The sequence below is a fragment of the Equus quagga genome, chromosome 5, assembly GCF_021613505.1.
Source record: "Equus quagga isolate Etosha38 chromosome 5, UCLA_HA_Equagga_1.0, whole genome shotgun sequence".
Classification (NCBI taxonomy): domain Eukaryota; kingdom Metazoa; phylum Chordata; class Mammalia; order Perissodactyla; family Equidae; genus Equus; species Equus quagga.
In genome coordinates, this window is record NC_060271.1 from 85390159 (window position 1) to 85403098 (window position 12940).

At 37.1% G+C, this 12940-nt stretch overlaps 1 protein-coding gene across 3 annotated transcripts in view; it reads right to left on the reverse strand.

Moving 5' to 3' along the window:
- Positions 1-12940, reverse strand: part of AFTPH (aftiphilin) — a 67469-nt gene that overhangs the window by 36706 nt on the left and 17823 nt on the right. For all 3 annotated transcript variants that reach the window (XM_046661187.1, XM_046661188.1, XM_046661190.1), the window contains one exon: positions 1007-2964. In XM_046661187.1, coding sequence (XP_046517143.1) covers positions 1007-2932 — 1926 coding nt within the window. In that variant the 5' untranslated portion in view covers positions 2933-2964. The remainder of the gene's footprint in view (positions 1-1006; positions 2965-12940) is intronic.

The window sequence follows — 12940 nt, forward strand, 5'->3', positions numbered from 1 at the left end:
CTTTTTCTATCCTTCAATGCCGTATAGGCTTTAGCACAGGGTGAGGTTTCAAATTCTGCCTGCTGTCTCCTGCAATGGGAATTATACTTCAATTTCCTAGGTATTCAATAGACAAAATTAAGAGACACAATTTTCTGAAGCTTAAAAAAAGCCTTCTAAATTTCAGTGTAACCTTCTTTTAAAATCACTGTAAAGGTAAAAACTGAAGGATTCACCGGAATAGTTAATTAGCTAATTAATGAATTTTTACATAAGTTGTATTTATATTCGTCAAAAAACCAAGTTTGTGAATTTCTGTAAATATTAAAGAAACTCATTGAGATATAGAAAAATCTTTTTTTCTTTTTGAGGAAAGTGCCCATCTTCCTCCACTTTATATGTGAGATGCCTGCCACATCATGGCTTGCCAAGTGGTGCCATGTCCACACCTGGGATCTGAACCGGTGAATCCCAGGCCACCGAAGTGGAACCTGTGAACTAACCGCTGTGCCACCGGGCTGGCCCCAATACACAAAAATCTGTTTTTTAAAAGAATAATTTTTTTTCTTCTGGGAAAGATTCACCCTGAGCTAACATCTTTTGCCAATCTTCCTCTCTCTTTATTTTTCCTCCCCAAAGCCCCAGTACATAGTTGTATATTCTAGTTATAAGTCCTTTGAGTTCTGCTAATGTGAGTTGCTACCACAGAATGGCTACTGACAGACAAGTGATATGGTTCCGCACCCGGGAACTGAACCCAGGCCACTGAAGTGGAGTGTGCCAAACTTTAACCACTAGGCCATCAGGGTTGGCTCATAAAGAAAAATATTAACAGGCATTATTATAGAACTGTCTATTTAAAGTTTACCAAAGGGTGGTGAAAAATTTAATTAATCTACAAATCAGGCAAGCATCATATATCATAAAGACTCCTTCAACAGAGACCCAATTTATTTTTTGAAAAGCTGAATTAGAAGCCTCCACAGCAATTAATATGTTATACAAAATAGAGAAAATCAGTAAATACCTGAACTGAAGTGGGTGTTTCCTGTAAATGGCCACCAGCAACTGCTCCTTTGGAAGTTGCTAAAGAGACACTGTGGGTTTTGGGGGTTCCGGGAGTATCAATCTTTTCATCTGTCCTATGTGACTGCCAGGCTTCCTTTCGATGATGAGATTCGGCAGCCTGCTGGTCTCCAAAAGCAGCCCAAGAGGAACTATCTTTCTGTCCATCTTCAAATGCATTCCAATCTACAACTTGGCTAGGACCAGCTGAACTGAAGTCCGCAAAATCATCAGAGTCTTGATAAGCAGTGCAGTCATCTTGAATATTTGGCACAGAATCAAAATCTCCAAACTCACCTTCTTGCCCAATTTTCAGTTTTGAAACAGGTTCAATGCCTATCCCAGTAGACTTTCTTGCCAACTTACGTCCCTCTGATAAACTATCAGAAGTCTGTTTTAGGTCTGACTCAGTAAATATAACTTCCTCTTGGCAAGAAAGAGCATTTGTATCCCCAAATTCTCCAAAGTCATCACCTGGTTCACTAAAATGTGGAAAGTGCTCTGAGGACTCTTCAAAAGTGACATCACTCATTGAATCTTGAGTACCAGCAACGAGAGGTGGAGTTGTGCCACTGGCTGTGCCAAAGTCACCAAAATCATCCTCATTAGTATCATTGCAAGTCACAAAGTCGCTACTACTATCACCATTTTTTACACTTATAGAATCATCCAAAACATTTTCTTCTGTAGGATCAATGCCGGGGCTTTGGGAATCAGTAAACTTTCTACTTTCTTCTTTGGAAGAACCAACTTCATCATCAGCATCAGAAGTTTTAATAGAATCCATGCATAGGTCAGCACATTTAGAAGTAAATAAATCAAGTTTTTCCTCAGTTTCACATTGTTCTCTCCTGGCCTCTGAATTATCAGCTGAGTCTACCAAACTCCAAGCCTCTGACTGAACACTTGAATTTAAAAATTCATCCTGTTGCAGTGTTACAAGGCCTTGTTTTTCAGTACTGAAACCTCTGGTACTCATTAGGCTTATTTCTGAAACATAAACCTGATCCTCTCCATCAGTGTCTCCTTTATCTTCAAAGCTTCTACTCAAAGACAAGTCTTTTACAGAACTCAGTTCATTGACTCTATTAATTTTATTGTTTTCCTGAATGGTTAGTGCTTCTCTGTCATTTAAAACTGCACATTCAATTTCTTCTAGTTGTATCCTTTCCTTTTTGGAAAATGTGGCAAAATCTGCAAATTCCTCAGCAGGACTAGGGACACAGTCTAAATCATACTCAGTACTATGAGTGCTAAGAGGCTTTTGTCCTTCTGAATCGGCTACAGTGTCCAGATCATCTATTCCCTGAGGATTTACAGTTTCCAATACTGTAAACCCATTTGTTAGAATCTCCAGACAAGGAGGCTTTTCACCATTGCAGCTCTCTAACTGCTTGTTTTGATGAACATTCCTATCAGTTCTAAAATCTCCCGGAGAGAAACTTTCAGGTGTTCCAATGTTCTGTCTCTGCTCCTCTACTTTATTTAAATCTCCTGGACTTTCTATGCCCTCAGTGGAAGTATCTAAAGTTTTAGATGAAATTATTTCTCTGCTGGTGGTAGAAAGTAAAACATCAGACTGTCCTTTCACAGGAGGAGAAAGTTCAGCAGTGCTGTCCTTACCATTATCAGTTTTAATGGACTTAAAGCTTGTAAGGCTATCTACTTTTTCTGAGAAATCATGAATTGGCATAAAATGGTTTGAAGGTACAAACTCTTCCTTGGGACGAGTATAATCTGGTGTATCAAAATCAACAAACCCTACACCAGAAGGGCTAACTTCTGAAAACCCACCAAATTCCCCAAATTCATCGTCATCATCATCCTCAGCTCCATTGTCTAGTGGTGGTGGGGATGAAGAGTACATTCGAATGATGTCTGGCTCCATTGTTCAACTGCTTTCAAATAATTAATTTACACCTGAAAAAAAAAAAGATTTTTGTTTTGGAGAGGACATTACACATAACAAGGTCTTTCAAAATTCTCTCAAAGCTACCTCAAAACAATGCAAATTTACAGTGCTCTCTTTTGCATCTTTTAAACAATTTTTCTCTTAGGTAAGATTACTTTACACAGCTATACTACAACGGCGAAAAACAAAAATTCTCTCTTCTAGTGTACGCTTCCAAGGGTTTTGGTAGTACACTACTGAATTTGGGGATTCCAGAAATTTTTGAATAAACACTTACAAAAGGACATCTACAAAATTCTCTCTTGGAGCACTTGCTTGTTCTCTTAAGCTCTTTCCTGTTCATTGGGGACTCAGGGCTTGCTTTATGGATTTATATGGGTTTTTTTCAAACAAAAGACATGAAAATTTTATCTTTAATAATTGCTACAAATACTTTTCTTACTTTGCTTTTCAATGTTTGTTTCTGACCCAAGTTAATTTGTTTTAGTAGACTTTATTTTTTAGAGCAGTTTTAGAATTGCAGCAGAAGGTGTGGAGATATCCCGTATGCCCTTACCCCCATGCATGTAGAGCCCCCTTTATTATGAACATCCTCCACCAGAGTAGTACATTCGTTACAGCTGATGAACCTACACTAACACATCATTACTACTTAGTCCACAGTTTATATTAGGGTTCACTCTTGGTATACATTCTATGGGTCTGGGCAAATATATAAAGACATGTATCCACCAATATAGTGTTACACATAATTTCACTGTCCTAAAAATCCTGTGTTCCCCTATCCATCCCTCCCTCTCCCCTGCCCCTGACAACCACTGATCTTTCACTGTCTCCACAGTCTTGCCTTTTACGGAATGTCATACAGTTAGAAAATACAGTATGTAGGCCACATATTGTATGACACGCGTCTAAGGTTCCTCCATGTCTTTTCATGGCTTGATAGCTCATTTCTTTATAGGACTGAATAATATTCCACTGTCAGGATGTACCACAGCTTAGTCTTTTATAACTTTCAATTTTGAAATCATGTAGGACTCATAAGAATTTGCAAAAATAGTACAGAGTTCTCACGTATATTCCACCCAGTTTTCTCCAATAATATGGTAAATAATGATAGTATGTGATCAAACGAGGAAACTGATGTCAGTACAACAGTATTAACTCAGCTACAGACCTAGTTTAGATTTCACCAGTTTTTCCTTTGTGTGTGTGCGTGTACGTAATTCTATGAAATTTTATTACATGTGCAGATTAGATTTGAGTAACCATCACTACAATCGGGATAAGAACTGCTGCAAAAACAGTTCAATAATATTAATCCATATAAAGAAACTCCTTAATAGTCACATCCTTCCCTAAACCCTAACTCTTGACAGCCACTTACCTGTTCTCCATCTTTATAATTTTGCTACTTCGTGAGTGTTACGTAAATGAAACCATACAATATGTAACCCTTGGAAGCTAGCTTTTTTCACTCAGCTTAATGCCCTTGAGATCCATCCATGTTGTTGCATGTATACACAGTTCATTCCTTTTTATTGCTAAGTAGTATTCCACTGTATAGATATACCACAGTTTATTTCTCCATTCGCTCCCTGAAGGACATTTGGGTTGTTTCCTGTATCTTACAATTACAAATATAGTTGCTGTGAACATTTGTGTACAGACTGTAACATGAACTTGAATTTTCATTTCTCTAAGATAAATACCGAGGAATGTGAATCCTGGGTCACACGGTAAGTGTATGTTTAACTTGATAAGAAACTGCCAAACTGTTTGCCCAAGTTAATTTTTAAGGTGTCAAAGCAACTGATCTTTTCATTAGTAATTTTCTTCATTAAGCTCTACATGATATATTTATATATTTTATAAATTACATATTAACTCTATATTATATATTAACATATATTAACTCTATAATGTATATTGTATTAACTTTATAGTATATATTAACTATCATATAAGCTTAGGATTTAATAAATATTCACTTTTATTTTCTTCTACTTTTAGTGGGGTTTTTTACATTTAATTTTTAGTATGTCTAGAACTTATTTTGGTGTATGATCTAAAGCAAGGGTCTAAGTGATTTTTTTTCCTAAATAGCCAAGCAATTATCATAATCCCATTTATTGAATAATCCTTCTCACACTCATTAGTTTATGATATCTTCTCTTCTTATATTCTTAATATTTCTTACATTCTAATTCTTAAATGGAATCTATGTCTGGGTTACTCTCTTCCTCCATACCAAACAGTCAAAAGTGCCACAAGACAGATTTAACATTAAAAGCAAAGGGAGGATTAACAACCAAAGTCCTAGAATAAAACCAGCCCATAAACAATGAATTAATACTTCCTGCAATTCAGTTGCCAAGTTAGATACATGAAGAAATGTTTACTACAAAATTCAACCAGTTTTGCAAGTCAGTTTTGCAGATTTTTAATAAAAAAATCACTTTCTTCCAACTCTCAGAATAAAATTCAGTAAGATCTTCCAGTTTTAGGGAGAAGGTACATTAGAAACCATTTAATTTAATTTGGAAACGAGGAACATGAGGCCTACTGGTGATCAACTTTCCCAAAGGTCACACAGCTGGTTAGTAGAGAATGACTTCAGAATTTTGAAAAGGATCTTTGAGGTCAATGACCGGTCAGCACTGAGAGTTATTTCAAAGAAATGAGCAAGTCATGAGAAAAGTAAAAGACTACATTGTAATATATCTACTTTAAACTGTCTTCCTCACGAAATCAGCATCATAAAGAAGGAAATAACTGCTTTAGTTCTGGGATACCTTCTTTACGATGCTGCTTTAAAGAGAAAAGCAAAAAACTAGTAAAAGATACATATAAACTCTATTTTCTTCCTTTGTCTAGAGTCCTGATAACTCCTTCTAATGTTTATTGTACAGGCTAATTTGATCTCTAACAGTTTCCTTGTAATTATGAAGTTAAAAATACCCTCTGATTGTTAATGAGAGTGTGGAGAAAAGGATACTTGTACACACACACTGCTGGTGGGTGTGTAAATTGTTACAAGGCTGCCAGAAGACAATCTGGCTATACTGTACAAAAAAAGTAAAAGAAAATGCTCTAATGGAATTATTTAACTAAATTATGCTATATCCTTAAAACAGCATACTATGTAGCCCATAATATCATGATTCCTTTTTTCCCCCATTTAAAAGCACTCATAATGATGGGAACATGTCAAAAAGACAAAAAAGACAGCTTGAAGGGGCTCCTGGTTAAATTTGGGACAATTTGAATGTCAAAATAAACATAATAATAGATTATAATACACTGAACAAAATAATAAATTATCAGTCCTTAGATATAAACATGTAAGTGACTAAGCTGAAAGTTAGATGAGGAAGAAGACATTTGCAGTTTCAAAATACCTTCCCACAGCATACTTAATTACATAAAGTATTATCATCATCATCATCATCTTTTTTTGGTGCAGAAGATTGGCCTTGAACTAACATCTGTGCCAATCTTTCTCTATTTTGTATGTGGGATGCTGCCACAGCATAGCTTGATGAGTGGTATGTAGGTCCGTGCCCAGGATCTGAACCTGTGAACCCGGGCTGCCGAGACAGAGCGCGCGAACTTAATTACTGCACCACAGGGCTGGCCCAGCATACTTATTAACCACAAAGAGAAAAAGTGTAACTTTACAGTGCCAAAGCCTAACATTTAATCAAGTGACCAAAGTGAACATCATTAGTAATAGGAATATAGAAATCATGCATCACCTGACAAGATGCAATGAGAAGAACATGGGAGCACTTCTGGAATATTCCTGCCAAAATACATAAGCTGAATTGATTCATGAGGAAACTTCAGACAAACTCACACTGAGAGACAGTCACAAAACAACAGGCCTGTAATCTTCAAAAATATCAACGTCATGAAAGTTAAAGAGAAATTCAAGAACTGTTCCAGATTAAAGATGACTGAAGAGATATGACAAGTAAATGCAAGACTTGATTCTCACCTGGCTCCCCTTTCCATAAAAGTCATTATTGAGACAACTGTGAAACCTGAATAGAGTGCAGGGATCAGACAGCAGCAAGGTGTTGATGCTAATTTCTTGATTTTGAGGGTAGTACTGTGGTTATGTAAGAGAATGTCCTTGGTTGTAGGAAATACACAGTGAAATCTTTGGAAGAGATGGGACATCAGCTTGGTAAAAGTCTCAAATTGTTCCAGAAAAAAACTTATTTGTGGGGCTAGCCCCGTGGCCGAGTGGTTAAGTTCGCGCGCTCCGCTGCAGGCGGCCCAGTGTTTTGTTGGTTCGAATCCTGGGCGCGGACATGGCACTGCTCATCAGACCACGCTGAGGCAGCGTCCCACATGCCACAACTAGAAGAACCCACAATGAAGAATACACAACTATGTACCGGGGGGCGTTGGGGAGAAAAAGGAAAAAAATAAAACCTTTAAAAAAAAAAATAAAAAAACCCAAAAAACAAAAAACAAAAAAAAAACTTATTTGTACTGAACTTGCAACTTTTTATAAGTTTGTGATCTTTTCAAAATGAAAAGTGGAAAAATTAAAAGCATTCAAGGAGATTTACGTTTGCAATTAAATACGTATGTTTAATAATTAACATCTGCTACTTATATAATAATAATGCCTGTTTTAAATTGTGGCAAAATATATATAACATAAAATTTACCATTTTAACCATTTTTAAGTGTACAGTGCAGTGGCATTCAGGATATTCACACTGTTGTGCAACCATCACCACCATTCATCTTTAGAACGTTTTTTATCTTCCAAAATATCAAAATATCTTCTGTACCCATTAAACAATAACTTCCCATTTCCCTTCTCCCTCAGCTGCTGCAAGCACCCTTCTACTTTCTGTCTCTATAAATCTCACTACTCTAGGTACCTCATATAAGCAGAATCATAGTGGCTATCCTTTTGTACTGGCTTATTTCACTTAGCATAATGTCCTCAAGGTTCATACATGTTGTAGCATGTGTTAGAATTTGATCCTTTTTGAGGCTGAATATTATTCCATTGCAAGTCTATACTATTGTCTGTCGATGGACAGTTGGGTTGCTTCCACTTTTTGGTTATTGTGAATAATGCTGCTATGAACAGGGGTATACAACATACCCAAATGTTTTACCTTTTTATTTTGAAATAACAATAGACTTAACAGAAAGTTGCAAAAATAGTAGAGTCCTGTGCACTCTTCACCCAGCTCTCCCTAATGGGGACATCTTATACAGCTCTAGTACAATAGCAAAACTGGAAATAACCTTGTTGGTATATTACTATTAATTAGACTACAGACTTTATTCAGTTTTCACCACTTAAAAAAACCCAAACTTGCATTCATTTTGTGCTTGTGTATAGTTCTGTTCAATTTTATCCCATGTACAGATCTGTGTAACTACTACCCCTATCAAGACACAGAACTGCCCCCACTCGCCCACCCTAGCCCTGCCCCTGGGCAACCACTAATCTGTTCTCTATCTCCATAGTTTTGTCATTTCAAGAGCTTTATGTAAATGAAATCATACAGGATGTAATTTTTTGAGGTTGACTTTCTTTCACTCAGCATAATGTCCTTAACGTCCATCCTGGTTACTGCATGTATCAATAGGTCAATCATTTTTTTTTTTTTTAAAGACTGGCACCTGAGCTAACAACTGTTCCCAATCTTCTTCTTTTTTTTTTTTTTCTGCTTTATCTTCCCAAACCCCCCTGTAAATAGTTGTATATCTTAGTTGCAGGTCCTTCTAGTTGTGGGATGCGGGACGCAGTCTCAACGTAGCCTGACGAGTGGTGCCATGTCCGCACCCAGGATCCGAACCCTGGGCCGCAGCAGCGGAGGGCGCGAACTTAACCACTCGGCCACGGAGCCGGCCCCCTTTTTTATTTTCCTGCTTTCTTATAGGTCAATCATTTTTATTGCTGAGTAGTATTCCACTGTACAGATATAACAGTTTGTTCAACAATTCACCAACTGAAGGAGATACGGATTATTTTCTACATTATCATCAATAGTATATGCTACATTAATAATATATATACTAATAGTATATTTCAATAGTGTGTATATAATAAGATACTAAGAACATTTACGTACAGGTTTTTGTGCAGACCTAAGTTCTCATCCCTCTGGGATAAAAGCCCAAGAGTGTGATTACTGGGTCTTATGGCAAGTGCATGTTTTGTAAAAAACTGCCAAACTATTTTCCAGAGTGCTGTACCATTTTACATTTCCATAACACTTTATTTTTAAAGAACCATCTGTGATTTTTGGTTTAGTAGAATCGTTCATGGTTAACCTAATGCTTTTTCTAAAACTTTTCATTGTTTGAAAAATGAAATATTTTACTGGTTCAAGGCCCATTTCAAACTCAGATGTTAAGGCAAATACGAAGACCTGAATCGGGAAATTTTTAACCAAACCAACAACACAGTAAGTAGTTTTTCTTCCTGTCACACCTTGGTGAGGTACTCTCTCTCTTTTTCCTGCTAGGTGCAATAGACTCTATCAGCCTCCTAGACCATGAACATTTCCATATTTCTCAAAACTGTGTCATCTACTCATGGGAAGAACTTGGGTTGCACATTCCCCTCCAGCACGTCTGGGCTCTGGCCCAACTCACCCTTCAGAAACTCAAGAGAGTGCCACTGCTCCCAAGTTTCAGCCAAGAATGCCAACCAGCCACTGTGGAAGAGACCTGAGACTTTCCAGAAAATTTTTCTGTGTCCAGGCCAACTCAATAAAATTTGTTAATTGAAGTATTATTTGTTAATTTTTAACTGAAGTATAATTCGTATAAAGAATTTATATACAGTCATGTGCCATATAATGAGGTTTTGGTCAACAAAGGACCACATGTATGATGGTGGTCCCATAACATCAGTACCACATAGCCTAGGTTTCTGGTAGGTTATACTATCTGGGTTTGTGTAGCTACACTCTATGATGTTTGTACAATGACAAAATCGCCTACCAACACATTTCTCAGAATGTATCCCTGTTGTTAAGCAACAAATGACTGTATTAAGTTTGACTTAGACAAATCCACCTTTTTTTTTTTTACATAGAAAATATGGACTTTAAATAGCTATTCCTTCTTCACAGGAAAAAAGAAAAGGGATAGATGAGCTACTTTAATACTGTGCCTGGCACAAAGCAACCTCAATAAATGTTTTTTCATCTTCTTAATGGACTATTTACTCCACACCACAAGGAGTCTGAAATGACTTGTCCAATTTCTTTATAACCTAAACAAGCACTCGTGTGTGCGTGTCTGTGTGTGTGTTTGTGTGTGGTGTCTGCGGGGAAGGGGGTGTGTTCACCTTGCCATTTTTATGTCTGCTTATTCTAAGACCTGTTAGAGGGGAGTAAACAAGTAATGTGGGTACCTAGGAAAGATTCAAGCTATAGTATTTACAAACAGTAGACATGAGGCTCTCATGGTTGAGCAGTAAATCGGGTATGCTACAGATAGTGAGAGCATGGAGATACAGAATTTCAGGGGACCTCCTGTACTTTGTAGATTTGTCCATGGGAAATCATATCCTTACAGAAAGACTAGGGGACAATCAGGTGAATAACAGCAATTAAATATCAAGCCAAAGAAGACCTTCAGGGCTACTAACCATGAAAATAAAAGGGTCTTTGGTTTGGAAATTCTGGTATAAGAGGTCCAATACAGAGGGGTTAGGGTAACAATCCACAAGTCCTGCAGCAATCAGCCGTGGAACTCTGAGCCCTGTGCCAGATCAGCAGCCAGGGTGACAGAGCATATGAAGGGTGAAAGTGATCCAGTATTAATCTCTCACAAGAACAGGAACTACACTTGCTTAAGGAGTTCTAGCCTCAAGTCTGAAATGGTCATGAAAAAGAAGAGATAAGTCTGTAGTTGAAAGCTTTCGGGCCAAGTGGCAAGGTAGGTCTGGGAAGGCAGAAGAATGAAAAGAGGAATGGGCCCAACTATCTGGCCATTTAAAAACAGTTTCTCAAGAAGAACAAAGTTTGAGGACTTAAACTATAAGATATTAAAGCTGGTTTAAAGCTACATGGTCATGTGATAACAAAGATACCACTGCAGTGTGGTGGGGAAAGGACAGTCTTGTCAACAAATGGTGCTAGGTCAACTGGATATCCACATGGGGAAAAGTCTTTGATTCTACCTAATATCTTAGACAAAATCAACTGCAGATAGATTGTAGACCTAAATGTGAAAAGTAAAACAACTAACCTTCTAGAAGATAACGTAAGAGATTATTTTCAAGACTTTAGGAAAGGCAAAATGTTTTAAATAAGACACAGAAAGCAGTAATCATAAAAGAAAAAATTGATAAATTGGACTTCATTAAGATTAAAAACTTCTGTTCCTCAAAAGAACATTAAGAGAGTGAAAAGGCAAGCCATTGCCTGGGAAAAGATATTTGCAATACATGTAATTGTCAAAGAACTCATATCCAGAATATGTAAAGAATTCCTACAAAGCTATGAGTCAACCCAACAGAAAAATGGCCAAAATATGTGAACAGATATTTCACAAAAGAGGATACCCAAATGGCCAATAAGTATACGAAAAGTCATCAGGGAAATGTACATTAAAACCACAATAAGACACACCCACTAGAATGGCTAAAATTAAAACAATTTTAACCATACCTACTGACAGCAAAGATGTGGAACAACTAGGATTCTCATACTTTAATGGTGGGAGAGTAAAGTGGTATACCCATTTAGAGAATTGTTAGGCAGTAGCTACTAAAGCTGTATCAGGTATATAGCCCACAAAAGTGAGTACATTTTATGCACTAAAAAGATATGAAGATATGTACAGGACTGTTCACTGAAAGACATATACAAGACTGTTCATAACAACTTCATTCTTAACTGAATATAACCCAAATGTCTACCAACAGGAAAATGGTTAAAATAAATCGTGGTATATACATACTATGGGACACATGGTAATGAAATGAATTATTATGACAAGCAACAACATGGATGACTATTACTACATAATGTGTGAAAGAAAGATAAACACACCCAAAATACATATTATACGACTCCATTTCTGTGAGGTTCAAAACAGGCAAAACTAATCCATGGTGGTAATTGAGAATAGTGGTTACCTACAGGGTAGAGTATTGACTGGAAGGGGGCATAAAAGAGCCTGCTGGATGCTAAGTGTCAACTATCTCTTGATCTGGGGAGTGGTTAGAAGGGCAAATAACATTTGTAAAGATTCATCCTGTCGTATACTTAAGATTTTTGAACTTTGCTCTATGAATGCTATACATCAATAAAGAACAAAAAATGTTTCTCATAAAATCAATATATTTAGATTAACAGCAATTACATTACAAGTGAATGAACACATGACCATAGTTATAAATATACTATTTTATTAAAAAAAGTTTTGCTTATTCATCCCTTGCCTTATTCTGGGATTTAAGGCAATATATGAATGTCTCAAGACGTAGCATGGTATGGGGGAAAGATCTTTGACTTGAGGTCAGATAGATCCTAGGTTCAGATTCCAGTTTCCCCACTTACTATGTGAGTTTGCCCTCTCTGAGTTTCAGTTTCCTATCTATAAAAAGGGACTAGCAGTCCCTACCTTTCAATGCTGTTGTGAGGACTATAGATAACAGACCTTCAGTACCTGGCACATTCTGTGTACTCAGTAAGTTATCAACCATCATCACATTTTAACTTTCACGAAGTCTGTACCTCAAATAACCTCCCCTTAACAAAAATCTAAGTCAATGTTTGCTTAGTTGGCACAAACATTCACATGACTCTACATATACTTTAAAAGGTCACTGAAAGAATAGGTCATTTAAGAAAAATACTACCAGGGCCGGCCCCATGGCTGAGTGGTTAAGGTTCCGTGTGCTCTGCTTCAGCGGCCTGGGTTTGCAGGTTTGGATCCCAGATGCAGACCTATTCCACTCAGCAGGCATGCTGTGGAGGTATC